We start from the raw sequence: 14358 nt of genomic DNA, 5'->3' as shown, positions 1-14358 counted from the left end.
CCCTACTCTCTCTCTCTCTCTCTCTCTCTCAAAATAAATAAACTTAAAAACAATCAAAACAAACAAGTGAGCTAGAGAGCTCAAAGATCTGTAGGGAAAATTACCATCAGCCTGATAGTTTGGAAGAAGCAGAAAAACTTTATAAACAGAAGAATTCAAATGGGAACAAGTCTGGCTTTGGACGCTTAGTAAAGAGGTTAATGGTGTTGTTCCTTTTACTGTTCCTCAGAGCATCGCCCTTACAGTTTAGTCTAATGTACGTAGGGATGGCTGTAAGTCATCAATAATTGAATTCATGGTTAATACATTTTTTAAGAAGACAAAGTGTGACTTGCATTTTTGAAATATTTTAATTCAAAATAGTTTAGACTTTTTAAATTTTATTTATTAAAAAAAATTTTGTTTAATGTTTGTTTATTTTTGAGACAGAGAGAGACAGAGCATGAACAGGGAGGGTCAGAGAGAGAGGGAGACACAGAATCCGAAGCAGGTTCCAGGCTCCTAGCTGTCAGCACAGAGCCTGACGCGGGGCTTGAACTCGCAGACTGTGAGATCATGACCTGAGCCAAAGTTGGACGCTTAACCGACTGAGCCACCCAGGTGCCCCTATTTTATTTTTTTTTTAAACTGTGAACTCTACTCAAAGCTCTTAGAAGACAAGGATTTTCATGTTTGTTCTCAGTTCTATGTTCAGTGCCTGGAACACGTTAGGTGATCGGTCAATAATTACTGAATGGAAGAATGAATGCAAGCCTTAATCATTCCAAGAGAGCTAAATACATAGGAGATTAAACTAGTACCGCCTTTAATGCATGACAGTGTTTTCTTCTCCTGTAGCTATTGAATGAAGAACAGACAAAATAATACACATTTAAAGTGAAAATAGCTCTGCACATTTTCAAAAAGACTTCATTTATAGGTGGAGCGAGGATCAGTAAATTCAAATGACTTGCCTCAAATCACAAAGCAAATTACTGGTAGAGACAGAATAGCAAGGAAAGTCTCCTCAATCTCACCTTCTGGAACATACCTGGTGATTTTCTTTTTTTTTTCTTTTTTTTTTTTTTTTCTGGTGTTTCTAGGATTAAAAGAGTATAGAGGTTTGTTTTTGTGTTTTTGTTTGTCTATTCTCACTTTCTTTCTTTCTTTCTTTCTTTCTTTCTTTCTTTCTTAGCAATAGCAACTTTAGAGAGAATACTGAGAAGAACGCTTTATCTTCTCTGGTGCCTTTTATTAAATTTTAGACTGTCAAATGCTAGGGTATTAGCTGAGTAATGTTGGTACACGGTATTTCATGCACAGTGACTACTCTTGTTTATAGTCTAGTACTTGAATGCTTTCCACTTAAGAGTGTGTGCCAGTCCTTTTAAAGAAGAAAAGAAAAAATCTAAAAAGGAGAGGCTTGAAGAGGATGCCTCATTCAAATAGGGAGAATAGAATCTTATGACCAAGACTGTTTTAGCCAAGAAGACTGATGTGGAAATACAGATTGCTTATTATTTTTGCATAGGTGAAAGAAGACTGACTATTTTGCTTTTCCTTTTTGGGGGGCGAGGGAATGGGCATTTACAAAATGTCATATTACTTGTATTCCATACATTTTAAAGAAATTTTCGTTAGAAATATGAACTCTGCAGTCTGTCTTTCCTGTTGTCCAATTTGTATTTCTTTTATGGTCAGACGTTTCTAGGGAATGTGATCACTAAGCTAAATAATACAATATATAATTATTTTGACTATAGTATATCTTCAGTTTCCTTTGCATCTAAGATTTGTGTGTGTGTAATTTGTTGATAGTTACATTTATACATGTAGTGGATTAGTAGACACACTGGGGAGTGAATTTTAAATGCAAATTTCAGCAGGCTGCAGGGAAAAAATGGCTATAGGCTGTAAAAAGTGGTTGGCTTTATTTCCTGGGGATCTTCTCAAGCTTAAGGAAGCAGAATAACTGACTTCCTACCCCAACATTCTTGGTCTCTATTATAACTCCCTGCCATGTCTTGTGCGTTAATAGAGCTGTAATCGAGCTGTAATCAAATTTAGAACTGTTTTTTTTTTACAATGTAAGTAAATTAAATTAACTGAAATTATTGTGCTATAACTAATTATCATAAAATGATCAGTCATAGTTTTTTTTTTTTTTTATGAGCTCAGGGTTTCATAAGCTATCTTCAACAACTACTTCTTAAAATGTGTTTCTCATGACATGCATAATGCAATTGCAACAGGAACTTGTGAAAGAATTGGTACATTTTCTTTCCATTGGGTGATAAAAATAATGAACAAAAGCTAAGTAAATCAATTGGCATCAACACTTTGAAGTAAAAAAAAGTCAACTTTTCAAAGTTTTCCATATCTATGCTATTAAAAAAGAGTTTTCACAGTTAGGATCTTGAGGGTTTTTTTCTTTTTTCTTTTTGGGAGGGGTAATTGGCAATGTTGAGAGAACAGTTTTATTTATTTATTTTTTTAATATAATTTATTGTCAAGTTGGCTAACATACAGTGTTCACAGTGTGCTCTTGGTTTGGGGGTAGATTCCCATGGTCCATCGCTTCCATACAACACTCAGTGCTCATCCCAGCAAGGGCCCTCCCCAATGCCCAGCACCCATTTTTCCCTTCTCCTCCACCTTCCCATCAACCCTCAGTTTGTTCTCTGTATTCAACAGTCTCTTATGGTTTGCCTCCCTCCCTCTCTGTTTGTAACAATTTTTCCCCCTTTTCTTCCCCGATGGTCTTCTGTTAAGTTTCTCAGGATCCACATATGAATGAAAACATGTGATATCTGTCTTTCTCTAATCTTGAGTCTTTAAGATTTTTTGAATCTACAAAGAAAAGTAACCACACTCAGTGTATAGTTTATCCTAATTCATAATGCTGTATTTAATAAAAAATATAAGATATTGGAGAAACAGCAAAAGAGATCTCTGGTTGAGATCCAGGCAAATAGAAACACAATTATCCGAAGCACTTCTTTCTCTGAACATTCTGTTTCACTGAAATTTTCTTAAGGTGTATTTCTTTTGACTATAGAGTTTAAGTTCATTATCATCTGTATATATTTTTAAAAACTTTTCATTTGAAATAGTGCCATGTACTATTTTATAGCACCTAAGTCCTTTTAATATACATTTATTTATATGGTGAGGTAGATGCTTTTTTATGAAGCATTTTGGTATGTGTATTCAACAGCCATGATTGTGATTACTTTATAAGGCTTTGTTATAGTTACATTAAATCTGAATGAGAGGCGTGATATATTTTAATGTAAAAACAGATATTTTGAACTCTATTGTTTGGCATGCAATTTGTTTCATAACAAAGGGTTGTTTTTTTTTTCTTAATTACTGAAGTAGATTTTATAAGAGCAAATAAAATCTAAAAAAGGGTTTATGCTGCCAAAGGAATTTGAACCATTTTTCTAACTCAACAATAGCATTAGTAAAGGAGCAGAAATACTGAGGGAAGCACAGGACTACTGTGGTCTGTTTGCCGAAAGAACTTTTTTGTTCTTTGATTCACTGGTAACTTTCTTTCTTCCTCAAGGCAGAATTAAAGTGTTTGTAAGTGTCTACTGTACTCTTTTTAAGTGAGGATTTCATATTATTGATATGTAAATGCAAGTTTTTAAATTTCATACTAGGCACGTTATCTACTAAGTTTCTAAACCAGACTTGTGTCTTTGTAAGGGGTGGGCATTTTGGGGGAACTAATGCTCCAGATTTTCACTTAGGAGGGTATTTATGTTTTTCAAGATTACCTTAAATGACATATAGGGTGAACAAAGAAAATTAAAGATAGGATTTTACAACTATAAACACAAATCCATTGGCATGTCTAGGATGGTAAAGAATATAGATTAATTTTAGTTTTCAAATGAATTTAAAAGACAAAACAAGTTCACTTGCATGAGCTAACTATCGTTCTTTATGATTTTTAAAAGCAATTCTATGGAAAGCAAATCATTCCATTATGAATTAAACGAAGATCATTTGCATTTAATGAATATAAGTCTGTTACTGGGTGAGAAGGGCTTTATTGATTTCTTATAATTCTATAGTGAACCTCATGGAAATAAGGGAAAGGGGTCAAATGTGTGACTATATTATTGGTGTGCATTTTTGAATCGGCAGAAAACATAAATACATAATATGGAAGTTGCCTTGGAAACATTTTTTTTTTAAACAATTGAGTCTTACATAATAAATGAGGACTAGAGTGCCAGTTTATAATCTTGTGTTGCTCCTCCTTCCTTTCTATATGTTTTCCCCTTTAGACAACTTTGTAAAATAGCTTTAATTGGTATGGCTTTACATATTAAGTTAAACAAAAATTGCAATTGTACACCAGAAGGATTCATGTAAGAATGTTTGAGACAAGTTTTTTTGTAAACAGAGACTTCACTGGCTCACTTTAAATGGTTGCTGACCTTGTTTTCTCTCTCTCTCCCCCTCTCTTTTTTTTTTTTTTGTTCTTTTCTTTGTGCCTTTTGCTTACATTTCTTAATCTCTGATCTGAACCCCTGGAGCCAGCCGAACCCTTTTCTGTGCCAGCTCCTCCTTTGTCAAGCCTCCAGGCTCCTGCCCTCCCGTGAGCCTGCGGAATGGTCCTGGGCTAACCTCTTTCTCGGTCATCTGGAGCTGTGTGTTTGCTCCTAGGATGACGTAACTGACCCAGAGGGTCCCAGGGAGACTAGTGGGAAGCGTTTCCAAAGTACTTTCTGGCTGGAAGCGAGGTGAACCAATATAAACATTGCGTTTGCCTTCTTTCAGTTTCTTTTCCCTTTCTGATTTTCTCTTTTGTCTTCATTGAAATAGTCTTCCTTTGTTAAGATTTTCCTCCATCTTTTGGGTTGAGCCCCTCTGGCTTGGGATTTCCTGGGGGAACTGATTGGAAATTGAAAAATTCCCTAAGGCGTTCTAGTGTCAAAGCTGGGGTTTGGATGCTCTGGCAACAATGTGTGATTGTGTTGCTTTAGCTTCCTCATCAGCTATAATCCAAAATTTTGCACATCCAGAATCTGAAGATTCATTATATTTCTAACTTTCATGCTGACTTTTACTTGGTTCTTTCATTTATTTTGTTTTATCAAGAGAATACTGTTCTTAGTGACTTCAGAAAACCCTTTATGTTTGTCCTTTGATATTCTGTTCAGTGTTATGTATTTTTTAAAACTCTAGGGGGTCATTGTTACTCTTGTGTCTGTGGCTTTTAAAATATGTATAAATATAACATAATATTTTACACACACGCACACATATTCACTTATTTCCATTGGGATAGTCTTCTGCGGATAAACTTTGGGTCCATTTCCTATCCAGTCTTGGCCCAAAATCTTTTTTGAAAACCTTGAAAGCAACCAAAAAAGGACCAATTCATTTTCAGCTTACGGACTAAGGCTCCTCTCTGTTTCCAGAGAACAGGCTGATGGGCCTGTGATGTTGATTATTTTGTTCATTTGTGTCTGACAGCTTTCAAAAAGTATGCTTGAGGGCTGACTCTGTTTCTGTGGGGTTCCCACGCCACCATGTAAAAAGTATGTGCCTCCAAAGGCCTCTCGTTTGGCCGGGGAGGATGCCTTTGCAGGCCGAGTGCTGATCTTTATCCGCACTGTCGAGCCCGCCTTGGGGAAAGAGAAGGTAGTGCGTGGTGTGCTTTGATTGTTACTTGTCTGTTAAGCGCTTTATCAACATACACTTGGTGTGCCTGAACCGGGATATACTTTCTTTCTTTCTTTCTTTTTTTTTTTTTTTTTTTTACCGTTTATTTATTTTTGAGACAGGGAGAGACAGAGCGTGAACGGGGGAAGGTCAGAGAGAGAGGGAGACACAGAATCCGAAGCAGGCTCCAGGCTCCTAGCTGTCAGCACAGAGCCTGACGTGGGGCTCGAACTCACAGACCGTGAGATCATGACCTGAGCTGAAGTCGGATTCTTAACCGACTGAGCCACCCAGGCGCCCCTGGGATATACTTTCTTAAAGGGAATTCTATAAAACATCTGATATATCATCGATCGGAATAATAAAGATTTTGCTTTGTTTGAAACGTGTCCAATTCAAAACACCAAGAAATCTTGGCTTTTATAGTTAGAACTGGATGGCTGGGTGGGAAGGTGCTTTTGTGGTCACTTATTTTGCTGTGGACTTGCTCCCAAGTTTGATGATGATAGACTTCCTCGGATGCGGTCCTACACCCGTATTTTGTAGGATGTATACACCCTTCTCCTGTAAGTCACTGAATTTGTATGCAGGTGGATCTTAAGGCCTGGTCTTCTGAATTGTGCGGTTGTGCCTTCTGTGGGTTTGAAAAAGTGACATGACTCAGAATAGATGGAGTGGTTTTCCATGCACGTGTAGGATAGATGACTGCACAATTCAAGTAGAAGCTTCTTTGCTACCTTTGCTACCTTTGGACCTCCAGATGCTTAGGCTTAGAGAAGTAGCACCTGCCATAGGTGGTCAGAGGGGCATAGAATGCCCTTACATCTTGCAAGGGAGTGCATGTCCCCAGGACTGCACAGCTTGTGGTTGAAATTACTCTTCTGAAAATGATCTTTTCTGTGCATCCGGCCCCCACCCCCACCCATTTAAAAGAAGGGAGAGCATGGAGATAGAAAAGGAAATTGTTATTTCTACACAAGTGGCCAGAGAATAGGAGAATTTTTGTAAAAGTGAAGAGACCCAGGGCTCCTTCCACAGATGAGTGATAAATCCATTTAGATTTTTTTTAAGTTTATTTATTTATTTTAAGAGAGAGAGAGAGAGAGAGAGAGAGCACGCACATGCAGAGGAGGGACAGAGAGAGTGGGAGAGACAGAATCCCAACCAGGCTCCAGGCTTTCAGCTTAGAGCCCCACGCACGGCTCAAACCCATGAACAGCAAGATCATGACTTGAGTTAAGAGTCAGACGCTTAACCGACTGAGCCACTCAGGTGCCCTTGGATGGATTTTTATTTAAGCTAAATTCAGAAAGAAGCTGTGACAGGGAAAAAGAGTTTGAGAACTCTATTTGGAGAATTCAAGGGCCGAGAAGTGTGGTCTTGTTCCAGAATAACTTTGTGGGTAGTTGCTGAGAGGCTGCCCTCTCAGCCTTTTTCTTTTCTTTTTAAACATTTATTCATTTTTGAGAGACAGAACACAAGCAGGGGAGGGGCAGAGAGAGAGGGAGACAGAATCTGAAGCAGGCTCCAGGCTCCGAGCTGTCAGCAAAGAACCCGATGTGGGGCTTGAACTCACAGACTGTGAGATCATGACCTGAGCCAAAGTCAGATGCCTAACCAACTGAGCCACCCAGTCACTCCTACACCTCAGCCTTTTTCAGTGGGTACTTCTTTCTTGTTTTTAAGTCTCAAAGTGTGTGGTGAAATTATTCAAATGCGTGATCCAAGCGGGAGAGTAACCTTGCTTCAGAATGGGAGGAGGCAGAAGTGGCGAGCCCCCAAGGACTCAGGATGGTCATCGTTGAAGTCTTTCCATAATGAGAGTCCTGAAGGACAGCTAAGAACTCACTTGTGCCAGATAAGTTGCAGGGTTAGCTAGAAGGATGGGTCAGGAAACTATGAGAAGTGGCAAACCCGGTTTTTGTTTGGCTAGAAGTCAGCACATTTTATTGTGTCGCAGTGACCTGTTGTCGGGGGTAGGCATAAGGTTCCCTAAGCCATACCTTTAGCTCTGATTACTCTTGTGAGTTTGGAACCATCTGTCAAGTTAGTGTTTTCATTTTCTTCGGATAAATACCGAGAAGTGAAATGGCTGGATCATACGGTAGTCTTAGGTTTAACTTTTTTTCCCTCTATGGTTAATATTTTAAGGAACATCTGTACTGTTTTCTATAGTGGCTGCACCAATTTACATTCTCATCAGTGGTGCATGAGTGTTCCTTTTGTCCACACTGCCAACACTTGTGCTCTCTCTCCCTCTCTGCCTCCTCACCTGTGTGCGTGTGTGTGTTGATATCTAATCCTGGTTTTTATTTGCATTTCCCTGGTGATGAGTGATGTTGAATACCTTTCCGTGTACCTGTTGGCCATCGGTAGGTCTTCTTCAGAAAAATGTCTATTCAGCCCCTTTGCCTGTTTTGTTTTTTGTTTTTCCAGTTGAATTGTTTGTTTTGCAGTCAACTTGCATGACTTCTTCATCTATTTTGCATATCAACCCTTATCAGATATATAATTTGCAAATTTGTATGTTCTCCCATTCTGCTGGATGCCTTTTCATTTTGTTGATGGTTTCTTTTGCTGTGCAGAAGCTTTTTAGTTTGATGTAGTCCCACTTGTTTATGTCTGCTTTTGTTGCCTTTGCTTTTGGTGTCAAATCCAAAAAAATCATTGCCAAGACCAATGCCAAGGAGCTTACCCTCTATGTTTTCTTCTAGGAGTATTACGGATTGAGGTCTTATATTTAGATCTTTAATCCATTTTGAGTTTATTTTGGAGTATGGTGTAGATAGTGGTCCAATTTCTTTCTTTCTTTCTTTCTTTCTTTCTTTCTTTCTTTCTTTCTTTCTTTCTTTCTTCTTTCTTTTGCATGTGGCTGTCCAGTTTTCACAACACTGAAGAGACTATCCTTTCCCCATTGTATATTCTTGGCTCCTTTTGAAAATTAATTGACCATGTATATGTGCATGGGTTTATTTCTGGGCTCCCTATTGATCTATAGGTCTGTTTATAGTGTCAGTACCATACTCTTGATTAATATAGCTTTGAAATATAGTTTGAAATCGGGAATTATGATGATTCCAGTTTTGTTCTTTCTTAAGATTGCTATTCAGGGTCTATCAGAGTATTAATAACACTCAATATAGCGCAACTAGTTGTAAAATACAGAGTTACAAGACCGACTTTGATATTTAATTCTCCAAATTGACTGTAAGCACCTGAGGGCAGTTCATTAACTCACTGATCTATTTAGTTGACTACCTTTTGTTTAGGGTTTTTTGTTTTTGTTTTGTTTTAATTTTTTTAATGTTTACTTATTTTTGAAAGAGAGAGGGACAGAGCACAGGAGGGAAGGAGCAGAGGCAGAGGGAGGCACAGAATCCGAAGCAGGCTCCAGGCTCTGAGCTGTCAGCACAGAGCCTGATGCGGGGCTCAAACCCACAAACTGTAAGATAGTGACCTGAGCTCAAGTCAGACGCTCAACGGACTGAGCCACCCAGGCACCCCTGTTCAGGGGTTTTTGAGTTGGGTTGCTGTTCTCCTTGCAAGAATTGGAGGACTGGCACTTACTTGTCTGTACAAATGCAAGAGTTGGTCCTGAGTCAATGTATACGCAATTTAATTCATAGGCTATTAAGTATAGACACCAGGCTGCAATAACTGAGTGAATTTTATTTCCGGATGATTTTTCTACCTTTGGTTTCTCACACTTTTGGTCGTGAAAGGTGAAGATTTATCGATATTTTTGTTCCCTTTCTTTGATGATTTTCTGGTTGGGGCTTTTGCTTGGATGGAAACAATCTTTCCCCTTTGTAATCACTGTGAAAACTTGTCTCCTTATAATGGAATGCAAGTGGGCACAAGTAGTCCACAGCATATGGTTTATATTTATCTGGTTTAAAATTTCTTTTGTTCAACAGTAAAACAAAGTTCTTAATATTATGTGACAGAAGGTTACCATAGATATTTTGCCAAAGCCTTCTTCATTGCCTAGGGAAACTCAAACGCCAAGGACTGTATACATGGGGTGAGTGTTTGAGAAAGAGGGTCTTCTTTTAGGAATAACAGTAAAACACGGTGTGGCCCTTGGGGAGAAGTTGCTTTTCTGAGAGCAAAAGGCAGGGCAGAACCAATCAGTGGTTAAGAGTATAGACTAAGTTGTGGTTTTGTCACTTACTGGTTGGTGACCTTGGGCAAATCCCTTACTCCTTCTGAGCCACAACTGCCTCTTTTATGAAATTAGGGTGTTGTGAGGGTGATATGAGCTGATGTGTGTAAAATTAAAAGCACCGTGCCTATTACCTAGGAGATACTCAATAAATGTCAACTGTTATCATTATAACATTGATGAGGATGAGGAGGAGGAGGAGAATAATCTTAGGAGAGCCAGGTGAAATTGATTTTGTGCTTTTGTTTTTTAATTACATGTAAGTGTGATTTATTAATCACAACTAGCTAGATGATCTGAGGGGGATTTGATCCCAGTAGAAATAATGATCCCCTAAGCATTGGTTATTTTATGAAATTACTGGGAAAAAGAAAATATTGATTATATTCCATATGATCACTAACTCTGAAAAATAATATATTAATGCAGTTTTCATGAGTATTAGTGGCTCATTGAGAAAACTTATGAAAATATCTCCATTGGTCTGTTTTGGTTTCAGAAGTCAAATTGAAGCTCTCTACTAAGGTGAGCAGGGAATACAGGGACGCACAGAATTGTAAAATCTTACAAACCTACACAGTTTGTAAGACTCCAAACTGAACTGGCTGAGTGAACACCTCCACTGAGACATTTTCTTTGACTGTGTTATATAACATGCCTCTGTTGGCTATGTTGGTGTGTGGTACCCTTTGTGAGGTCATCAATGACATTATCCATTCAGAAGCAATGATACTGAGTTAAAGTCAATCAGCTACAAAACTCACATCCAACGGACCACCAGGCTGCTGTCTCTATGGGGAGGGCACATGCATTGTTTAGGTAAATAGAACTAGGTCTCTATTCTTGGTCCCTCCTTGTCAGGGGAACCCAGTTAGCTTGAGTCCTACCTAGTCTCTCTCTAGGCTGCTGGGGTTTCCATTGTCGTGTGATAGGCACCCATGTGAACATACAAAGGCACTAGGAATCGTGGTGGGCTGTAACAAATGAGTGCCTTCCAAATTGGCTTAGTTGAGATTTTCAGTTATCAGAGCAACCTTGGATGTAAGGTTTTGCTTAGAGTTGGCTGATCAATGGCGGCCCCTAGCCATCATGTACAAGTTGTTTGGCATAACTTGGGAAAGAGGGCATGTTTGACAAAGAGAACTCCAGCAGTAGAGAAACATATGCCTGTGAAATATTTTCTCTGATGACAATCTTAATAAAAAAAAGATGGGTCTTAGGATTTATTACTTTGTCAGAAGGAGTGAGATCAGAGGAAAAATAAAATTTTCAGAAATGCCAACTTTCATTTTAGTATGTAATTTATAGTATTCCAAAATAAATTTTCTATAGAATCGCAGTTATCCACTTCACTGAAATTCTTTGATTTAACGTAGTTATGCTAATAGATTCTATTCATCCTATACGGACCCAAACATTTTAACGGTGACATAACTTACGTTGAGATATCTATATGTTCTTTACCATCCCTAGGTTAAAACTGACTTTATATTAAATACTTTCCTGAGTCATAAGATACCTGTAGAGTGTAAGGTATGTTGTCCAGACAGGTCTGACCTCCACCCATTCAGGAAAGTAGGGTGGTGCCTTCCTGTAAGGTGTGGGTTTGCCAGCTACTATGGTGGATGAAAGTCTTAGATCAAATTGCTCACTATCAACTCTAAGTTAGAACTATTACTACCTCTTCTCCTTCTTCCTCTTCTTCTCCTTCTTCTTCTTCTCCTTCTTCTTCTTCTCCTTCTTTTTATGTGATCACACAGTGTTACCTTTTTTTTTTTTTTTAGTTTAGCAAAATAAAAGCTGGCAAGAGTTCTTTTAGTGGAATTTTCATTTTTATGCCCTTTTTGTGTGTGTTGTTTCTGACAAAGTTAAAGTATATTGAAGCCCTCAAAAACACTTTAAAAAATTTAATGAGTCCCATGGCACAATATGTGTGTGTGTATGTGTGTGTGTGTGTATGTATATGTATATACGTACATATGTATATATGTATTTCAAGGTGAGAAGAAAGTCAAGGAGCTAATGCAATATAAGACTTTATTCAGAAATATATAGTAAGCATGAAGACTGCTTCATATGAAGGGGCTCCCCTTGAAATTGTGGTGCCATGCAACCTGGCTAGAAGAAAACTTTTTTTGTTAAGTTCCCATAGTGAAAGGAATTATGGCAATCACTAGCAATGATCTTCTGCCATTTTGTGAAAGGATCAGGCATGGTTTCTTTTCACTTAAAAATTTTTTTTTTTAATTTTTATTTTAGAAGGAGAGAGAGAGCACAAGCCCGGGGGTGGGGGGAGCGGAGAGAGAGAGAGAAAATCTTAAGCAGACTCTGTGCTCAGTGTGGAATCCTACACAGGGCTCAATCCTAAGACCCTGGGATCATGACCTGAGCCGAAATCAAGAGGAGGACACTCAACTGACTGAACCACCCAGGGGCCCCTCCGTTGACTTTTTCCCTGTCAGGTGTAGACTCTTTTAGTGACAAGGACTGTGTTGGCTCTTGGCTCTAGTGAGAGCTTCCTTAGGAGGACAAAGCTCAGGAAGGGAGTTGTGCTGCAGTTTGAGTTAAAACCATGCCAAAGAACCTGAAGTAAATGTGAAGCTCACTCTGGACTAGTGTCAGACCTCCCCCAGTTTTCCCTGTGGAGGGGATTAGCAGTGGAACAAATCTGCAAGTACAGATACACAATACCATTTCTTGTCACGGCTCTCTTGACTTTATGCTGTGTAAATATCCTCGGTTGTCTCTTAATTTGCTCTCCTCTTTAATTCCTGTTGGAAGGCCACTCTTACGTGGTCAGTTCCCTGGTCTCCTTTTTTTTGAGCGTTGTTTTTGGCCCATTATAACTTCCTTATTTTCTGTTTTGTTTTCTAGTTTAGCACAGTTTCAGAATTGCAAGTCTCTTTTTATTATGGGGATTGTTATCTAATAAAAATCCTAATTCACTTCTTTCTCTTTCCTTTTTGTTTTTCTTTGTAGGCTAAGAAATGGCATTTCAAAAGGCAGTGAAAGGGACTATTCTTGTTGGAGGAGGTGCTCTTGCAAGTGTTCTAGGCCTCTCTCAGTTTGCTCATTACAGAAGGAAACAAGTAAGTAATTATGCATGTATTGATTACAATATGAAACTTAAATCTGTTAAAGAACTACGTATGGGGCATGTGTATGTTAATGGTTTTGTGTAGAAATTGCGGTCTCAACTTGATCTGAAAGGCACTAATTTGGAACACTACCTTAATGGTCCGTGAGAACTATGGTGTTATCTCATTTTTTAAAAAGTGAATTTCTCTATCAGAAAGCATTATATTATTTAGCCACTGTTGTGGCTCTTTGGTTTTAAAAGAGTGCCTCATTTCCAAGCCCCAGGCTTTGTTCATTTTAGGCTTTCCTTGTCCAATTCATCCAAATGTCTGGATACCTTCTGTGTTCCTGCCAAAAGTTTGTCTTATTAGAAGGCAGGCAGGCATCTGAGACAGGAAATGGAAAAGAGTCTATACAAAGGGCCCAGCTTTGAATCTTGGTTTTACTCCTTAAAGGTTTTCTTACTTAGGTAGTATCACTTGATGGTAGATAAAATTTTTAATGGGAGAAAGCCATGAAATGAGATTGGTGTGAAGTTTCCAAATAATTTGAAGGGTTCAGTTTATTTTCATTTTATTTTTAATTTTTTTTTTTCCCTTTGCACTACAACTATGCCAAATTGATGCCAGGAAATAATTTTGATGACTGGTTTTGTTCCTTTTAGGCTTGAAATGCTGGTAGGCACCCTAGTAATTAGTATTAGTCTCCTGTTCTCCCTTCCCCATGTCACCGGGGCATTTTATGATACCAGCTTGGTAGTGCATTCTCGATTCAAAGATGAAGGTAAAAGAATTTGGGAAGCTGTTTGCAGCGAGACTGTTAACTACTCATTTTTTGCATTTTTGCGAGAGCCTTGACGCCATGGATTGTCTTGCCCTCGTCTTTTTCTTTGTGTTCCAAGACAATGGAGCCCGCCACAGTCCTTAGAGTCCAGGTCCTGAATGAGAAATACTACTTTAAAAACACATTTTTTTTTTTTAATTTTTTTTCAACGTTTATTTATTTTTGGGACAGAGACAGAGCATGAACGGGGGAGGGTCAGAGAGAGAGGGAGACACAGAATCGGAAACAGGCTCCAGGCTCTGAGCCATCAGCCTAGAGCCTGACACGGGGCTCGAACTCCCGGACCGCGAGATCGTGACCTGGCTGAAGTCGGACGCTTAACCGACTGCGCCACCCAGGCACCCCAAAAACACATATTAAGAAGAATCAACTTGGGATGCCTGGGTGGCTCAGTCGGTTGGACGTCCGACTTCCGCTCAGGTCATGATCTCGCAGTCCGTGAGTTCGAGCCCCGCGTCGGGCTCTGTGCTGACAGCTCAGAGCCTGGAGCCTGTTTCAGATTCTGTGTCTCCCTCTCTCTCTGACCCTCCCCCGTTCATGCTCTGTCTCTCTCTGTCTCAAAAATGAATAAACGTTAAAAAAAAAAAAATTAAAAAAAAAGAAGAATC

General features: G+C 38.9%; 1 protein-coding gene across 4 annotated transcripts in view; it reads left to right on the top strand.

Annotated features, from left to right (window-relative positions):
• GPD2 (glycerol-3-phosphate dehydrogenase 2) overlaps window positions 1-14358 on the top strand; it is a 175762-nt gene that overhangs the window by 56124 nt on the left and 105280 nt on the right. For 3 of the 4 annotated variants that reach the window (XM_047870770.1, XM_047870767.1, XM_047870768.1), the window contains one exon: window positions 12809-12918. In XM_047870770.1, coding sequence (XP_047726726.1) covers window positions 12817-12918 — 102 coding nt within the window. In that variant the 5' untranslated portion in view covers window positions 12809-12816. Of the gene's footprint in view, window positions 1-10565; window positions 10649-12808; window positions 12919-14358 lie in introns of those variants that run through there. The other variant, XM_047870769.1, reaches the window with a different exon arrangement.

Source organism: Prionailurus viverrinus, chromosome C1, assembly GCF_022837055.1.
Source record: "Prionailurus viverrinus isolate Anna chromosome C1, UM_Priviv_1.0, whole genome shotgun sequence".
Lineage (NCBI taxonomy): Eukaryota > Metazoa > Chordata > Mammalia > Carnivora > Felidae > Prionailurus > Prionailurus viverrinus.
Note: the sequence above shows the minus strand (reverse complement) of the source record. Positions and strands in the feature narration are given on the sequence as shown.